Below are 14875 nucleotides of genomic sequence, written 5' to 3'. Positions count from 1 at the left end.
CATTCTGCACTCTCCCTTCCTTCCCTATGTACAGTATGCTTTGTCTGTAATCCCTTTGTAATTTATCAAAATTCACTGGACTCTGGGGAGGTGCCAGCTGATTGGAAAACAGCTAATGTAACGCCACTGTTTAAAAAAGGAGGTAGACAAAAGGCAGGTAACTACAGGCCGGTTAGCTTAACATCCGTAGTTGGGAAAATGCTGGAATCTATCATTAAGGAAGAAATAGCAGGACACCTGGAAAAGAATGGTTCAATCAAGCAGACGCAGCATGGATTCATGAAGGGAAAGTCATGTTTGACTAATTTACTGGAATTCTTTGAGGATATAACGAGTGCGGTTGATAGAGGGGAACCGGTGGATGTGGTGTATTAAGATTTCCAGAAGGCATTCGATAAGGTGCCTCACAAAGGGTTGCTGCATAAGATAAAGGTACACGGAGTTGGGGGTAAAGTGTTAGCGTGGATTGAGGATTGGCTATCTAACAGAAAGCAGAGAGTCGGAATAAATGGGTGCTTTTCCGGTTGGCAATCAGTGACTAGTGGCGTGCCGCAGGGATCGGTGCTGGGGCCTCAACTATTTACCAAATACATAGACGATCTGGAGGAGGGGACCGAGTGTAGGGTAACAAAGTTTGCGGATGACACAAAGATGAGTAGGAAAGCAAATTGCGTGGAGGACATAGAGAGTCTGCAGAGAGATTTGGATAGGCTAAGTGAGTGGGCAAGGATCTGGCAGATGGAGTATAACGTTGATAAGTGTGAGGTTAGCCACTTTGGAAGCAATAATAGTAAAATGGACTATTATTTAAACGGTGAAAAATTACAACATGCTACTGTGCAGAGGGACCTGGGGGTCCTTGTGCATGAATCACAAAAACCCAGTTTGCAGGTGCAGCAGGTGATCAAGAAGGCAAATGGAATGTTGGCCTTTATCGTGAGAGGGATGGAGTATAAAAGCAGGGAGGTCATGCTGCAACTGTACAGGGTACTGGTGAGGCCGCACCTAGAGTACTGTGTACAATTTTGGTCCCCTTATTTAAGAAAGAATATATTAGCTTTGGAGGGGGTACAGAGAAGGTTCACCAGGTTGATTCCGGAGATGAGGGGGTTGGCTTATGAGGAGAGATTGAGTAGACTGGGCCTGTACTCATTGGAGTTTAGAAGGTTGAGGGGAGATCTTATAGAGACATATAAGATAATGAAGGGGCTAGACAGGGTAGAAGCAGCGAGGTTATTTCCGCTTACAATGGAAACAAGAACTAGGGGGCATAGCCTCAAAATACGGGGGAGTCAATTTAGAACAGAGTTGGGGAGGAACTTCTTCTCTCCGAGGGTAATGAATCTTTGGAATTCTCTGCCCAATGAAGCAGTAGAGGCTACCTCGTTAAATGTGTTTAAGTCACAGATAGATAGATTTTTAACCATTTAGGGAATTAAGGGTTATGGGGAGCGGGCGGGTAAGCGGAACTGAACCCACTATCAGATCAGCCATGATCTTATTGAATGGCGGAGCAGGCTTGAGGGGCTAGATGGTCTACTCCTGCTCCTATTTCTTATGTTCTTATGTATAGCGTGCAAGATACAATACTTTTTATTGTATACTAATACATGTGACAATAATAAATCAAATTAAATCTCATACAGACATGGGGAGAATGTGCAAACTTCACACAGACAGTGGCTGGAATTGAACCCTGCTCTCTGGTGCTGTGAGGCAGCAGAGCTATCCACTGTGCCACCACGTCCTCTGTGCTACGAAGTTATAAAATAGCATGGGATTGAAGAGTTAAATCATCTCTGCAATTCCAAGCAAAGAAACCTTTTAATGCATCTGAAATCTGAGATCCAAGCAAAACATTCACTCCAGTTATTCATGTTTCTCATTTAATGACCTCCTCTCTCAGACATTGTCAATTTGTTGCCCAGGAGGCAAACTCATGTCGGACTTTACTGCAATTTCACACAGCAACACCTAGCTCTTAGTGGCTGTTCTGTGTGAGGATTTGTTTTTTCAATTTGGGACTGGTTTGGACTGAATGATTGAAATGCCTTTGGATGGCAGATTGAAAATGGTCCGTGCAGTGCACACTAATCCTCCCCAAAGCACCACATCTTCTGGCAAACCAGTCACAAATTTATTGTTTATTTAACGTACACTGTCTTTTTTTGAAACTAACGAGGATTCTTGGATTTATTTTGCTCAGAGAGGGCCCTTGAACTGATTTATTTAAATAGTCTGTGTTCTCGGCGAATGGTTAGGTGGATTGGCCGTGCTAAATTCTCCCTCAGTGTACCCGAACAGGAGTGTGGCGACTAGGGGATTTTCACAGTAACTTCATTGCAGTGTTAATATAAGCTTACGTGTGGCACTAATAAATGAAATAATGTCACAATTTCTGGAACCTCGCGACGTGAAAATTAGTTGCTGTGTTAGCCCACAATTCAACAATAGTCCGAAGGCTGTGAAGCGTATGAAGACTTCCTGTGGATGTGGAAAGCACTACAGAACGGCAAGTTCAATCTCTCTGAGTGAACCAACGGGCTAACTGATGCGAAGAGTTGACTGACATTTTTCTTATCCTTGTCTGTCTGTGTGTTATTAACTTCAGTGCATAAAGAGGATGGCATTAACACTCAATAACCAGTGTGTGATCCAAAAATGAACACTTACTTTTCTAAATAAGCATTTTTTTAAAAAACTCTGTGCCTTGTCTTTTTAGTGATTATATTGTCCTATATTTATTTTTTTAACAGTAGCCATTTCCTACAAGGTGTTGAATGGTACAGCTGAACCTTGACAATTACTACTGAACATTACCAGACTTCAAAAGGCCTCAGGCCCTCAATAACATGCGATGGATACCAGGGTTCTCATGTTGGAATAGACTGCATGCAATTACAGCAAAAGCAAACTTCTTCTTATTTTCTGTTTGGTATGTGTTTACATAATTGTTCAGCCTGTTTCCAATCTTTTTGGCTGAGGTGTGATTCCCTTATTTTACTGAGACATTCCCCCTCCTAATCATCATATCTTCCACACTCTCCATAGCTAGAGTCATAGAGTCATTGAGGTTTACAGCATGGGAAAAGGCCCTTCGGCCCAATTTGTCCATGCCGCCCTTTTTTTTAAACCCCTAAGCTAGTCCCAATTGCCCGCGTTTGGCCCATATCCCTCTATACCCATCTTACCCATGTAACTGTCTAAGTGCTTTTTAAAAGACAAAATTGTACCCGCCTCTACTACTACCTCTGGCAGCTTGTTCCAGCCACTCACCACCCTCTGTGTGAAAAGATTGCCCCTCTGGATCCCTTTTGTATCTCTTCCCTCTCACCTTAAACCTATGCCCTCTAGTTTTAGACTCCCCTACCTTTGGGAAAAGATATTGACTATCTAGCTGATCTATGCCCCTCATTATTTTATAGACCTCTATAAGGTCACCCCTCAGCCTTCTACGCTCCAGAGAAAAATGTCCAGTCTATTCAGCCTCTCCTTACAACGCAATCCATCAAGTCCCGGTAGCATCCTAGTAAATCTTTTCTGCACTCTTTCTAGTTTAATAATATCCTTTCTATAATCTGAGAGTGTAGTGAGCCAGACAAGCTGCTGCCATGGCCTTTCCCAACGCTCCTCGGGAATTAGTTACGTGGAGGCTGTCTGGTCAGTTGTTCCATTGTTTTATAATCCCCTCCGTACCCCAACCTTTCTTGAAGAATATTTGCAAATTCCTCCAGGTGTCCAGGACAACATTCTTCCCTTCAAAGAAAATCATTGACCAAATCTCATTGCTGTTCAGTGGTCGTGAATGTAGCCCAATCCATCACGCATCCCATCCACTGACTCTGTCTACACCTCCCGCTGCCTCAGAAAAGCAGCCAGCATAATTAAGGACCCCACACACTACAGACATTCTCTCTTCCACCCTCTTCCATCTGGAAAAAGATACAAAAGTCTGAGATCACGTACCAACCGACTCAAGAACAGCTTCTTCCCTGCTGCCATCAGATTTTTGAATGGACTTACTTCGCACTAAGTTGATCTTTCTCTACACTCCAGCTATGACTGTAACACTACATTCTGCACTCTCTCATTTCCTTCTCTATGAACAGTATGCTTTGACTGTATAGGGCGCAAGAAACAATACTTTTCACTGTACGTTAATACATGTGACAATAAAATCAAATCAACTCAAAAGTCTTACTGGTAATAAAATGGTTGGCACTGCTGTTTGTAAAGTACTTTGAGACATTGCATGCTATGGTAAAGTGCTCTCTCATTGCAAGTCTATTTATCTTTTGCTCGAGAGTCCCCCATAGTGACACCCTATTCAGCACGTGGAAATGGAAGAAAAACCAACTCGCATTCATAATTCTAAAAGTGTGACTAATAGAAAAATTAAAATAAAATATGGGAAAAACTTGAGATTATTCACAAAATATTCATGTTTCACCATCCTAATATGTAATAAACATCTCAATAATTTCCATCTTTTGGTTCAGAGTTTTAAAGTCACACATTCAGTGCTGATAAATCTATCAAATCATCGAATCCCTATAGTGCAGAAAGAGGCCATTCAGCCCATCGAGTCTGCACCGACTGTCCGAAAGAGCATCTTACTCAGGCCCTCCCCCCACCTATTCCCCGCAACCCTGCACATTTATCATGGTAAATCCACCTAACCTACACATCTTTGGAAACTAAGGGCCAATTTATCACGACCAAAGCCCCCTAACCTGCACATCTTTGGGCTGTGGGAGGAAACCAGAGCACTGGAGGAAACCAGACATGGGGAGAATGTGCAAAGTCCACACAGACAGTCACCCAAGGCTGGAATTGAACCCGGGTCCTTGGCGCTGTGAGGCAGCAGTGCTGACCACTCTGCCACCATGCCACCCTTAATAAAATTATGGAACAAAGTTATTTTTTTAAAGAAACCACATCCCCAATTTTTGCAGGTTTGAGTTTATATACAAATTAAACCTCTTTGCAAGCTCGCTGCATTCCTTATTTCTCAGGGAAGAAAATTATCCTCTTGATCCTGTTTTTGCACTGATTACAAGGGACAGGAGCAACTTGTGGTAACTTCCACTGATGTTGTTCTCTTTTCACCTTTCCTCTCTCCTTATGTTCTGTACTTCTCTGTGAAGATGCCTCTCAGATTTAGATGCTAATTGGAAGAGGGATATTTGACTTTGGGCCTGATCTTATGCACTACCCGTCCATAACCGTAGCACGTACGTACATCAGCATCTTGCAGCGCTCTATTAGTCCCAGTGGAAATATCCCAATGAAAACATGAAAACATTTCTTAATGAAAAAATGGAGAGACACTGCAGAAGGAACTGGAGCACAATAAGTTAGCCAGCAGCAAGTAACTAGGAAGGCAAATGGAATGTCGGCTTTAACTGCAAGGGGAATGGAGTATGAAAAGAGGGTAGTCTTTCCACAACTGTACAGGGTGTTGGTTAGGCCACACCTAGAGAACTGCATATAGTTTGGTGTCCGTATTTAGGGAAGGAGAGAGTCTTGCGTTGGAGACAGTTCCAATGCAAGTCACCAGGCTGAATTCCTGGGATGGAGGGGTTGGCTTACTGGAAATTGAGCAGGTTGGAACTATTCTGATTGGAGTTTAGAAGAATGAGAGGTGGTCTTATTGAAACTTTTAAGTTTCTGAGAGGATGATTCCCCTTGTGGTGGAATTTAGACCGAGGGGGCAAAGTTTCAGAATGAGGGGTCTCCCATTTAAGATGGAGATGAGGAGGAATTTCAACCCCCAAACTAGAAAGCTGTGGAGGCCAAGACTCTGAATATATTAACGGCTGAGAAAGATGGCTTCCAGAACAGTCTGAGGGCTGAGGGTTACGGGAAACAGATTGGAAAGTGGATTTGACGCCAAGATCGCGTCGAATGGTGAGAGGCAGAATGGCCTGGAGAGGTGAGTGGCCTATTTTCACTCCCGTTTCTTATGTTCTAATGCCAATGGATATCAATCCATCTCTTTCAGCCGTTAATCAATCCCTGTGGAAATTGATTTTGTGCCAACAACTCCAGCCTGGATTATAGGATTGCGCAGTAGACTTTAAGTCAGAGAACCAAGTTTAAGTTTTAAGTTTATCCATTAATGTCCCAAGTAGGCTTACATTAACACTGCAATGAGGTTACTGTGAAAATCCCCTAGTCGACACACTCCTGCGCCTATACGGGTACACTGAGGGAGCATTTAGCAATGCACCTAACCAGTGTGTCTTTCAGACTGTGGGAGGAAACTGGAGCACCCGGAGGAAACTCATGCAGACACGAGGAGAATGTGCAGACTCCGCACAGACACTAACTAATCCAAGCCGGGAATCGAACTCGAGTCCCTGGCACTGTGAGGCTGCAGTGCTAACCACTGTTCCGCCCCTGACTAGACAATCTTAGGAGAACGCCCTGACTTCCTCAGAAAATAAGGCGGTTTGCAAAGGCTGAAGGATCCCAAACAAACGTTTCCTCTCGTTAAACATGCTCAATTCTTGATTCGTGCGATTGTAGTTCAGAAAGGGAATTTTGTTTTCTTTTCTCCTGACCCATAATTTCTAATCTTTCAGGCAGGATGAGTTAATACGGATACACAGTACTGAGGGCAAAGGACAGCATTAATTAGGGCAGAGAGAGAGAGAGAGACGGAGCAAGTACATCATCAGAAGGAACAACCATTAGCTTTAATGTACATCACTTATCATCTGATATGCTCATTCATGTCATTGGCTCTGATGAAAGTTCTGGGACACTTACCTGTCATAAAATTACCTTCAGAAAAGCTGGAACAATAGTGACTTCTGTCCCTTTGACAAGATAGAAAAAACACTCTGATGCTCTTTGATGGCAGTACTCATTTAACTGGGGGGGGGGGGACTGCCAAACAGAGGTCTCGAGATGTCAACAGTGGCATACATTTACTTCATCCCCAGTGTAATGTAGCAGCCTTTTGTCCTGCCTTTGGCATGCCCTTTCTTCCTTTGATATTATTCCGACATGACAGTTGAAAGGCATCGCGTTTGGATGCGTGTTTTCTCTTATATATAAATGACCAGCAGAGACACTCCAAAGGAGACTTACTTGCGGATATGTGTGCAGTGGGCGTAGATCCTCAGCTTGTCCCGTATCACTCGCCCGGGCCTAGGTTTCCGCTGGAGGCCTGCCACTTGCACAGTGAGAACTTTGGCCCCCACCAGCCGTTTGTAAAGGAGAGAAAGCCAATAGTCCTACATGGAAGTCAAGAAAAGAGGTTTTTTGTAGATTTTTGGAACTGAGGTCAGTTGGGGACTGGGCGAAGAAGATGGAGAAAAGGGCATTAAAATGTGACAGTAACACAAGATGGCAGTCAATGTGTCAACACACGTGCCTCGTAGCCACAAACCTAGTGGCTGTACAGTCCTTGGGCTTAAATTATACTCTTATTTCTTGCCTCCGCCCTATCCCGTTTCCTTCTTTCTGAGGCAAGTGATTGTGGACATCTCCAAGCTTTCTAGGACACTGCACAACCCGTCAGAGAATGCCAAGGGAGGACAGTCTATATTCATTTCTCCCCCCCACCCCATTCCCGAGCCACCTCCCAAGCCCTCAATGCTCGGTTAGCTGCCCGTTTTAGCAAAGTTTAGTCACTCAGATCATTTCAAGCAGGGCTGAGAGGGGACACACCGAACTGTGTCCATTGGCAATACAATCAAGAATCATTCAATGTGAGGCAGTCATCGAGTCATAGAGGCTTACAGCACGGAAACAGGCCCTTTGGCCCAACTTGTCCATGCCGCCCAGTTTTTACCACTAAGCTGGTCCCAATTGCCCTCATTTGGCCCTTATCCCTCTGTATCCATCTGTCCCTTTGCCCTCAGTCAAAGAAAACTTCAAATAAAACCAGAAAATGCCGGATAAACTCAGCAGGTCTGTCGGTGTCTGTGGAGAGAGAAACATAGTTAGCCTTTAGGATCTAAGTGACTGGAAGGGTCATGTAGATCCAAAACATTAGGCGCGATCTTACCGGCCGTTCTCGCCCCACCGCCGCTGCCAGCAAGGACAGAGAATTTGGCGCTCAGCGAAATCTCCGTTCACTGCAGCGGGACCAGAAAATCCCGCCGGCGGGAACGGCTGGAAAATTTCACCCATTGATGCGCGGTTAAATCACTCGGGAGGCTGGATCGTGCCCGGGATATAAAGGCTTTTATTAGTAACAAGAATGGAGCATACTATATAACAATACAATCCCAGACTAAAGGGTCACCAGGCAGTGCAGTGACCTTTATACTCCTACAGGTAGGCGGAGCCAACTGGAGTGTACCACAGAACAATACCAACAGGTAGAACAGCCCAACCCTAACCCCAACAGTGACAACAGTAACATATGTACAAGTACCCATAGTGCTGACCATCTATGGTTCACCACACCCATTAACTTTGTTTCTCTCTTCACAGATGCTGCCAGACCTGCTGAGTTTATCCAGCATTTTCTGTTTTTAGCTTAGATTTCGAGCATCCGCAGTATTTTGCTTTTATCAAGTCAAGCCTCATTGTGTCCCCCTGGGATAGATGGATGGCAGGAATTCGAAAGGGGAAAGGTGTCCTGACAGATTGTGCCATCGTGTTCTACTGGAGTTAATTGGATTCACTCCGTCTAAGTGGTCAGGTTGACTTGATCGGTCCATGGAATTAGGCTCCATCAGAATGCATCCAGTGCAGCAGATAAAACACCACCGGCAACTGGAATATGGTATAAAAAGAGAGACTACTCATCCATTGTTGTAAATGATTATAAACTGCCTTGTAACAGAAACACCTGTCCTCAGAATGGGAAAGAATGGACATCCAAAGCCAGAATGATGCACACGGGTAGACAAATCTCTTTCTAGTGTTTATCCCTGCAGTGACAGGCTAATGTGACTTCAGGGACAATTGCAGTAGACAACATAAGAATCATAAGGAATTTCCCACTCACCCTTCATTCGTAAAATAACTAAAACTTAGCGACACAGCCCCACAGGCTGCCTCGGACTATGTTATAGTTTATAAACTCGCACTATTTCCTCTGTCCTTCTAAAAGTTTGTCCTCTATCCCTCTTTCCAGTGATGGCAGATGTACATCCTACGCTTCTAAAGGACCAATAAGCAGCAGGGGCTGGCACTGAGTCACAAGGAAGGCATTCAGGACCCGAGCTGATTGGTCAGTCGGTTGTTACATGCTGGCTGGTGTCCCCTGAGGCTGGACAGCTGACAGTAACAGCAGAGAGGGGGAAGCAATGTAGAGAGCGGTAAAAAAAAAAGCAACATTTTTGAAAGTGGCCTTGATGAGTAAGAGGGGGTTCCTTTAGTTTGAACATCTATTTTTTTTAAAGTTTATTTATTAGTGTCACAAGTAGGCTTACATTAACACTGCAATGAAGTTACTGTGAAAATCCCCTAGTCGCCACAGCCTTTTCGATTACACTGAGGGAGAATTTAGCACGGCCAATGCACCTCACCAGCACGTCTTTCGGACTGTGGGAGGAAACCGGAGCACCCGGAGGAAACCCACGCAGACACGGGGAGAATGTGCAAACCCCACACAGACAGTGACCCAAGCTGGGAATCGAACCCGGGTCCCAGGCGCTGTTGGACAGCAGTGCTAACCACTGTGCCACCGTGCCACCCTCGTAAGCTGGGACCAGTTGATTTAAATTGGCTCTGTGCCTCTGATTTTAGGTGGAGTCCATATCCTGAGGTCTCCGTATGGAGTAATCTAGACCCATATCGGCAGGGGCTGCATGCTGGCACCGCAGTTAGCACTGCTGCCTCACAGCGCCAGGGACCAAGGTTCAATTCCGGCCTTGGTCACTGTCTGTGTGGAGTTTGCACATTCTCCCCGTGTCTGCGTGGGTTTCCTCCGGGTGTTCCGGTTTCCTCGCACAGTCCAAAGATGTGCAGGTTAGGTTGATTGGCCATGCTAAATTGACCCTAGTGTGTGTGGATTAGCAAGATAAATGTGTGCTGGGTGGGATTGTGGTCGGTATAGACTCGATGGGCCGAATGGCCTCCTTCTGTACTGTAGGGATTCTATGATTCTATGATTCATATGGTCAATGATGGTAACTAATAGAGAACACCTAGCAAAACACTGCGTATCTCGATTTCTTCCTTATGCCCATCCCATCACTTAGGCAGCTTCATCTAATTGCCCCAGTTAGCTAAATACCATGGGAAGCTATTAATGTTGATCGCACCAGTAGCACACTGTGATAGCTATCTTTTTTCAAAATTCATTCGTGGGACATGGGCATTGTTGGCAAGGCAGCATTTATTGCCTATCCCTGATTGCCCTGGAATTGAGTGGTTCACTAGGCCATTTCAGAGGGCAGTTGAGAATGAACAACATTGTTGTGGCTCTGGAGTCACATGTAGGCCAGACTGGGTAAAGACGGCAGATTCCCTTCCCTGAAGGACATTAGTGACCATTATCTATACCGTTATCAACAATTGAGTCTGGCTGATTGGCTGGGGCTATCTTCCTGAGAGGTCACTGTAGCCGGAATGCTCCGATGTTGTTCGTCCCGCCACTACTACCAGCGGGAACAGAGATCTTGGCGCTTAGCCAAATCTCCATTCAGAGCAGTGGGATCAGAGAAGACCAGCCGCGGGCAAGCCTGGCCTATGTTTGATGGATTGCTTGGTTAACAGACGCAATGATTCCGAGGGATAAATTGGCCAGTTCCTCTATTCTTTTGGGCTTGTTGAAACGGAGATGAATAATTTTGAGCTCTGTGGTTAGGTGAACTTCACATGCAAATTTAAAGCCGTGGACTTGGCCCAGGTTTAGTATTTTTAACAGAGTTAGTGAAGTGTTGTGTTCTTTTGTTATTTCTGGATTCTAGGAAGCATCATTTTGAAATCTGTAGCCTAGTGAAATTATGTTGTGGTTTAACCTTTAGTCGTGATGAATTGTCATTTACTTGCTGATAGAATGTTTATTCTGCTGCTTATCCAAAGATGAGGAGAACATATTTGTGTCCATCCAGTAGCCTCTAGCAATAAAAAGAATTTCTGTTTCTCCTGGACATTTGTATTCGATTAGGAAGGTAGTCTGTAGTACCGCAGATCAAAGGAATATCTGAATGAATACTGAAAAGCGAACAGGTTTTTGAAAGAAGGAGTTGGAGGGATCTGGGATCTCAGAGGGCGTTCTGGAACATCAGGGACATTGAGATATCCTTCATTCTCATGACAGGCGATTGGTTGATTTGAAGTTGTGACACTTAACAGCAAATCTGATGCCAAGGTCACTCCAGGTAACATCGGAAGTCACTGGCTTGATAATAATGCGCTTTTCCAAAAGTGATAGATTAGCACAGGAAAGGTAAGGATGAGCAAATCTATGACTGGATAGAATACCTACAGTGCAGAAGGAGGCCATAGAGTCTGCACTGATAACAATCCCACCCAGGCCTTATCCCCGTAACCTCACATAATTATCCCGCTAATCCCTCTAACCTATGCATCCTGGGACACTAAGGGGCAATTTAGCACGGTCAATGATTCTAACTCGCACATCTTTCGACTGTGGGAGGAAACCCACGCAGACACAGGGAGAATGTGAAACTCCACACAGACAGTGACCCAAACCAATATTCGAACCCGGGTCTCTGGAGCTGTGAGGCAGCGGTGCTAACCACTGTGCTACCGTGCCGCCCAATTATTCATTATCTTGAAGCTCCAGCAATCCACAGAAGGGTATTTTGTGCACACTCCCATTCCACCACTGAAACAAGAAACATCTTTCTGTATCTTTTTTTAATTCATTTACGGGACATGGGCGTCACTGGCTGGCCAGCATTTATTGGCCATCCCTAGTTGCTATTGTTTAGAGGGTTGTTGAGAGTCAACCACATTGCTATGGATCTGGAGTCACATGTAGGCCAGGCCAGGTAAGGACAGCAGATTTCCTTCCCTAAAGGACAATAGTGAAACAGATGGGTTTTCCCGACAATCGACAATGGTTTCAGGGTCATCAGTAGATTCTTAATTCTAGATACCTTTTATTGAATTCAAATTCCACCATCTGCCGTGGTGGGATTCGAAACCGGGTCCCCCGAACATTAGCTGAGTTTCTGGATTAATAGTCTAGCGATAATACCACTAGGCCATCGCCTCTCCATCGTCTGGTCTGCATCCTATCTCAACTGGAATTGTGTAAAGAGTGAGGTCTTAATTAAATGCGTTTGATGTTGGGCATGTTTTTCTGGCACATTTTTCAGGATGCAAAGTCCTTGGGCACTTCAACACCCTTTCATCAAGTCTGGCTGCTGAATTATCGCACAGTTTGTACTGTAGGGCATCTTGTATTTTGGCCCGTTTTAATGGTGTGAATCTTATTCCTGATTAACCCTTGCCATCCAGTGAATTAGTTTACCCCCTCTCCGTGGACCCAGCAGATTGTCAGCAACTCTTTTCAGTTTTGACTTGGTGGTGGATACGGGACAATTATCTCAGTCACCACTATTCCGGCTTTACAAAGGCTGAAGAAAACCATCTGTGAAACTTGGTTTATGCCACCCAAACGCTATTTCAAGTGACCCCATCCACAAGCATGGAGACAGGAAGATAAAAGGTGGTCGGCAAAGAGTTTTAAAACTCATTCGGCGGAAAGAACAGTCACTGTATACTTTGGCCAGAGACCCAGAATAATGCTCTGGAGACCTGGATTCGAATCCCACCACAGCAGATGGTGATATGTGAATTCAGTAAATATCTGGAATTAAAAGAAATCTAAATGATGCCCATGAGACCATTGTCAATTGTAGTAAAAAACCCATCTGGTTCACTAATGTCCTTGAGGGAAGGAAATCTGCCATCCTTACCTGGTCTGGCCTACTTGTGTCGCCAGAGCCACAGCAATTGTTTGACTCTTAAATGCCCTCTGGAATGGCCCAGCAAGCCACTCAGTTCAAGGACAATTAGGGATGGCAATAAATGCTGGCCCAGCCATAGCGATACTCACATCACATGAATGAATAAAATATCAATATTAAGGAAAAGAAAATAGGGAAGAGAAACAAAAGATGCACGAGGGTTAATAGGGTCTGCATAAATAATGTTCTTGGGATGTGGGTGATGCTGACAAGGTTGTATTTACTGCTCATCCCATTTTTAAAAACTCATTCGTGGGACATGGGCATCGCTGGCTGGCTAGCATTTATTGCCCATCCCTGGTTGCCCTTCTTCAGAGGGCAATTCAGAGTCAACCACATTGCTGTGGCCCTGGAATCACATGTAGGCCAGACCAGGTAAGGATGGCAGATTTCCTTCCCCAAAGGACATTTGTGAACCAGATGGGTTTTCACAACAATCGACAATGGTTTTCGCAGTCATCAGTAGATTCTTAATTCCAGATATTTTTTGTTGAATTCAAATTCCACCATCTGCTGTGGCGGGATTCGAACCCAGGTCCCCAGAACATTAGCTGCGTTCCTGGATTAATAGTCTAGCGATAATACCACTAGGCCATCGCCTCCCCACTATGTACTCCTGCTGACTATCCCAAAGAGAGGCAAAGAAAGTCACTTCACAATTCCTTGTTTCAAACTAAAGGTATGATCCCGTTGATCACTGTCCAGTAACGTTCCACAGGCCACCCTCCCTGCCTCCCCCTTCAACCAATCCACCTAAATCCATTCTAATTTGCCCTCTCACAGAAATAAACTAAATCATGTAGACATGTGTGGACTACAGTGGCCTTGTCATTCCGTTAAAGGGTTACTACTCCAGGCAACTTGAGTTAAAACTTCCTGATTGCAGTTTGAAAAATTGAATTGAATTCAAAATGGAACATTTAACTGAGTTTCTGGATTAAACAGTCTTTCGATAATACCACTTGGCTATTGCATCCCCCAAGTTGCCCTGAAAAGGTGGCAATGAACCATCTTCTTGTTGCAACCTCTAGGCTATTGCAGAAGGCATTAAAAGCCAACCATCCGCATTTAGGCCGACAGTGATTCCACCTTTATCTCCCTGAACATCAGAAACATATCAGTCAGGATTTTACAATAATGTTGCATGGTCACTTTTTCTGATGCCAGTCACATGTATATAGATTTATTGAGCTCAATTTCACTCCTTGCCATGGAGAAACAGAAACACAATAAAAACAATTGCTTGTAATAAAAGGGCTTTTAGGTGGCTATTTCTGTAGTTTAGGAGCAAGTAATTATGATTATAGACATGCAAGCATCTGCGATTTCAGTATCTGTTCAGTATCACAGCATCAATTTCCTGTATTTTTATAATTACTTTAAACATTAGCATCAAATTCAGGGTGAAATGATTGATTATTTATGTCCTGAGATTTTTAAACCATGCTTTGATGGGATTTCAAAATGAGTTATTTTTAAGTGGCCTGTTTTAAATTGAACTGTGTTCATGCAAGTTTCAAACTCCTTACGGACATTTGCTGCTGACTTATGGAGCCAGAGGAGCTTATATATTACCCAGCCAGACATTGGAAATATCTTTGTACAGTGACCAGGGACAATCACTAAAATCACAGGCTTTCTACCAACAACCCCACCTATTATTGTTTGAGCTTCATGTGGAGTCACACCAAGGAGGGGAAGCCATTGACAAGCTGGTCAACACTGAACGGGGCAGATGTTCAAGGGACAGGCGACCCACTTCAATCAATCGGAAGTAAAAGAGAAGGAGGAAAAGCCCCAATTTCACGGTTAGGATGATCTTTCTTGAAAGACCCATGCCAGCCAAAGACACATACTTAACTACAGGAAATGTTGGAAATACTCAGCTGGTCTGGCTGCATCTGTGGAGAGAGAAACAGAGTTAAGTACCGGAATTTTACCGCCTCGCCCGCCCGAGGCTC

At 44.3% G+C, this 14875-nt stretch overlaps 1 protein-coding gene across 1 annotated transcript in view; it reads right to left on the bottom strand.

The window, feature by feature from the left end:
* hpse2 (heparanase 2) overlaps positions 1-14875 on the bottom strand; it is a 333459-nt gene that overhangs the window by 40561 nt on the left and 278023 nt on the right. The window contains exon 10 of the mRNA XM_078223121.1: positions 7099-7244. Within this exon, the coding sequence (XP_078079247.1) occupies positions 7099-7244 (146 nt within the window). The remainder of the gene's footprint in view (positions 1-7098; positions 7245-14875) is intronic.

The sequence above is a fragment of the Mustelus asterias genome, chromosome 11 (genome assembly GCF_964213995.1).
Source record: "Mustelus asterias chromosome 11, sMusAst1.hap1.1, whole genome shotgun sequence".
NCBI lineage: Eukaryota > Metazoa > Chordata > Chondrichthyes > Carcharhiniformes > Triakidae > Mustelus > Mustelus asterias.
The sequence above is the reverse complement of the archived record's forward strand: the minus strand, read 5'-3'. Positions and strand labels throughout refer to the sequence as shown.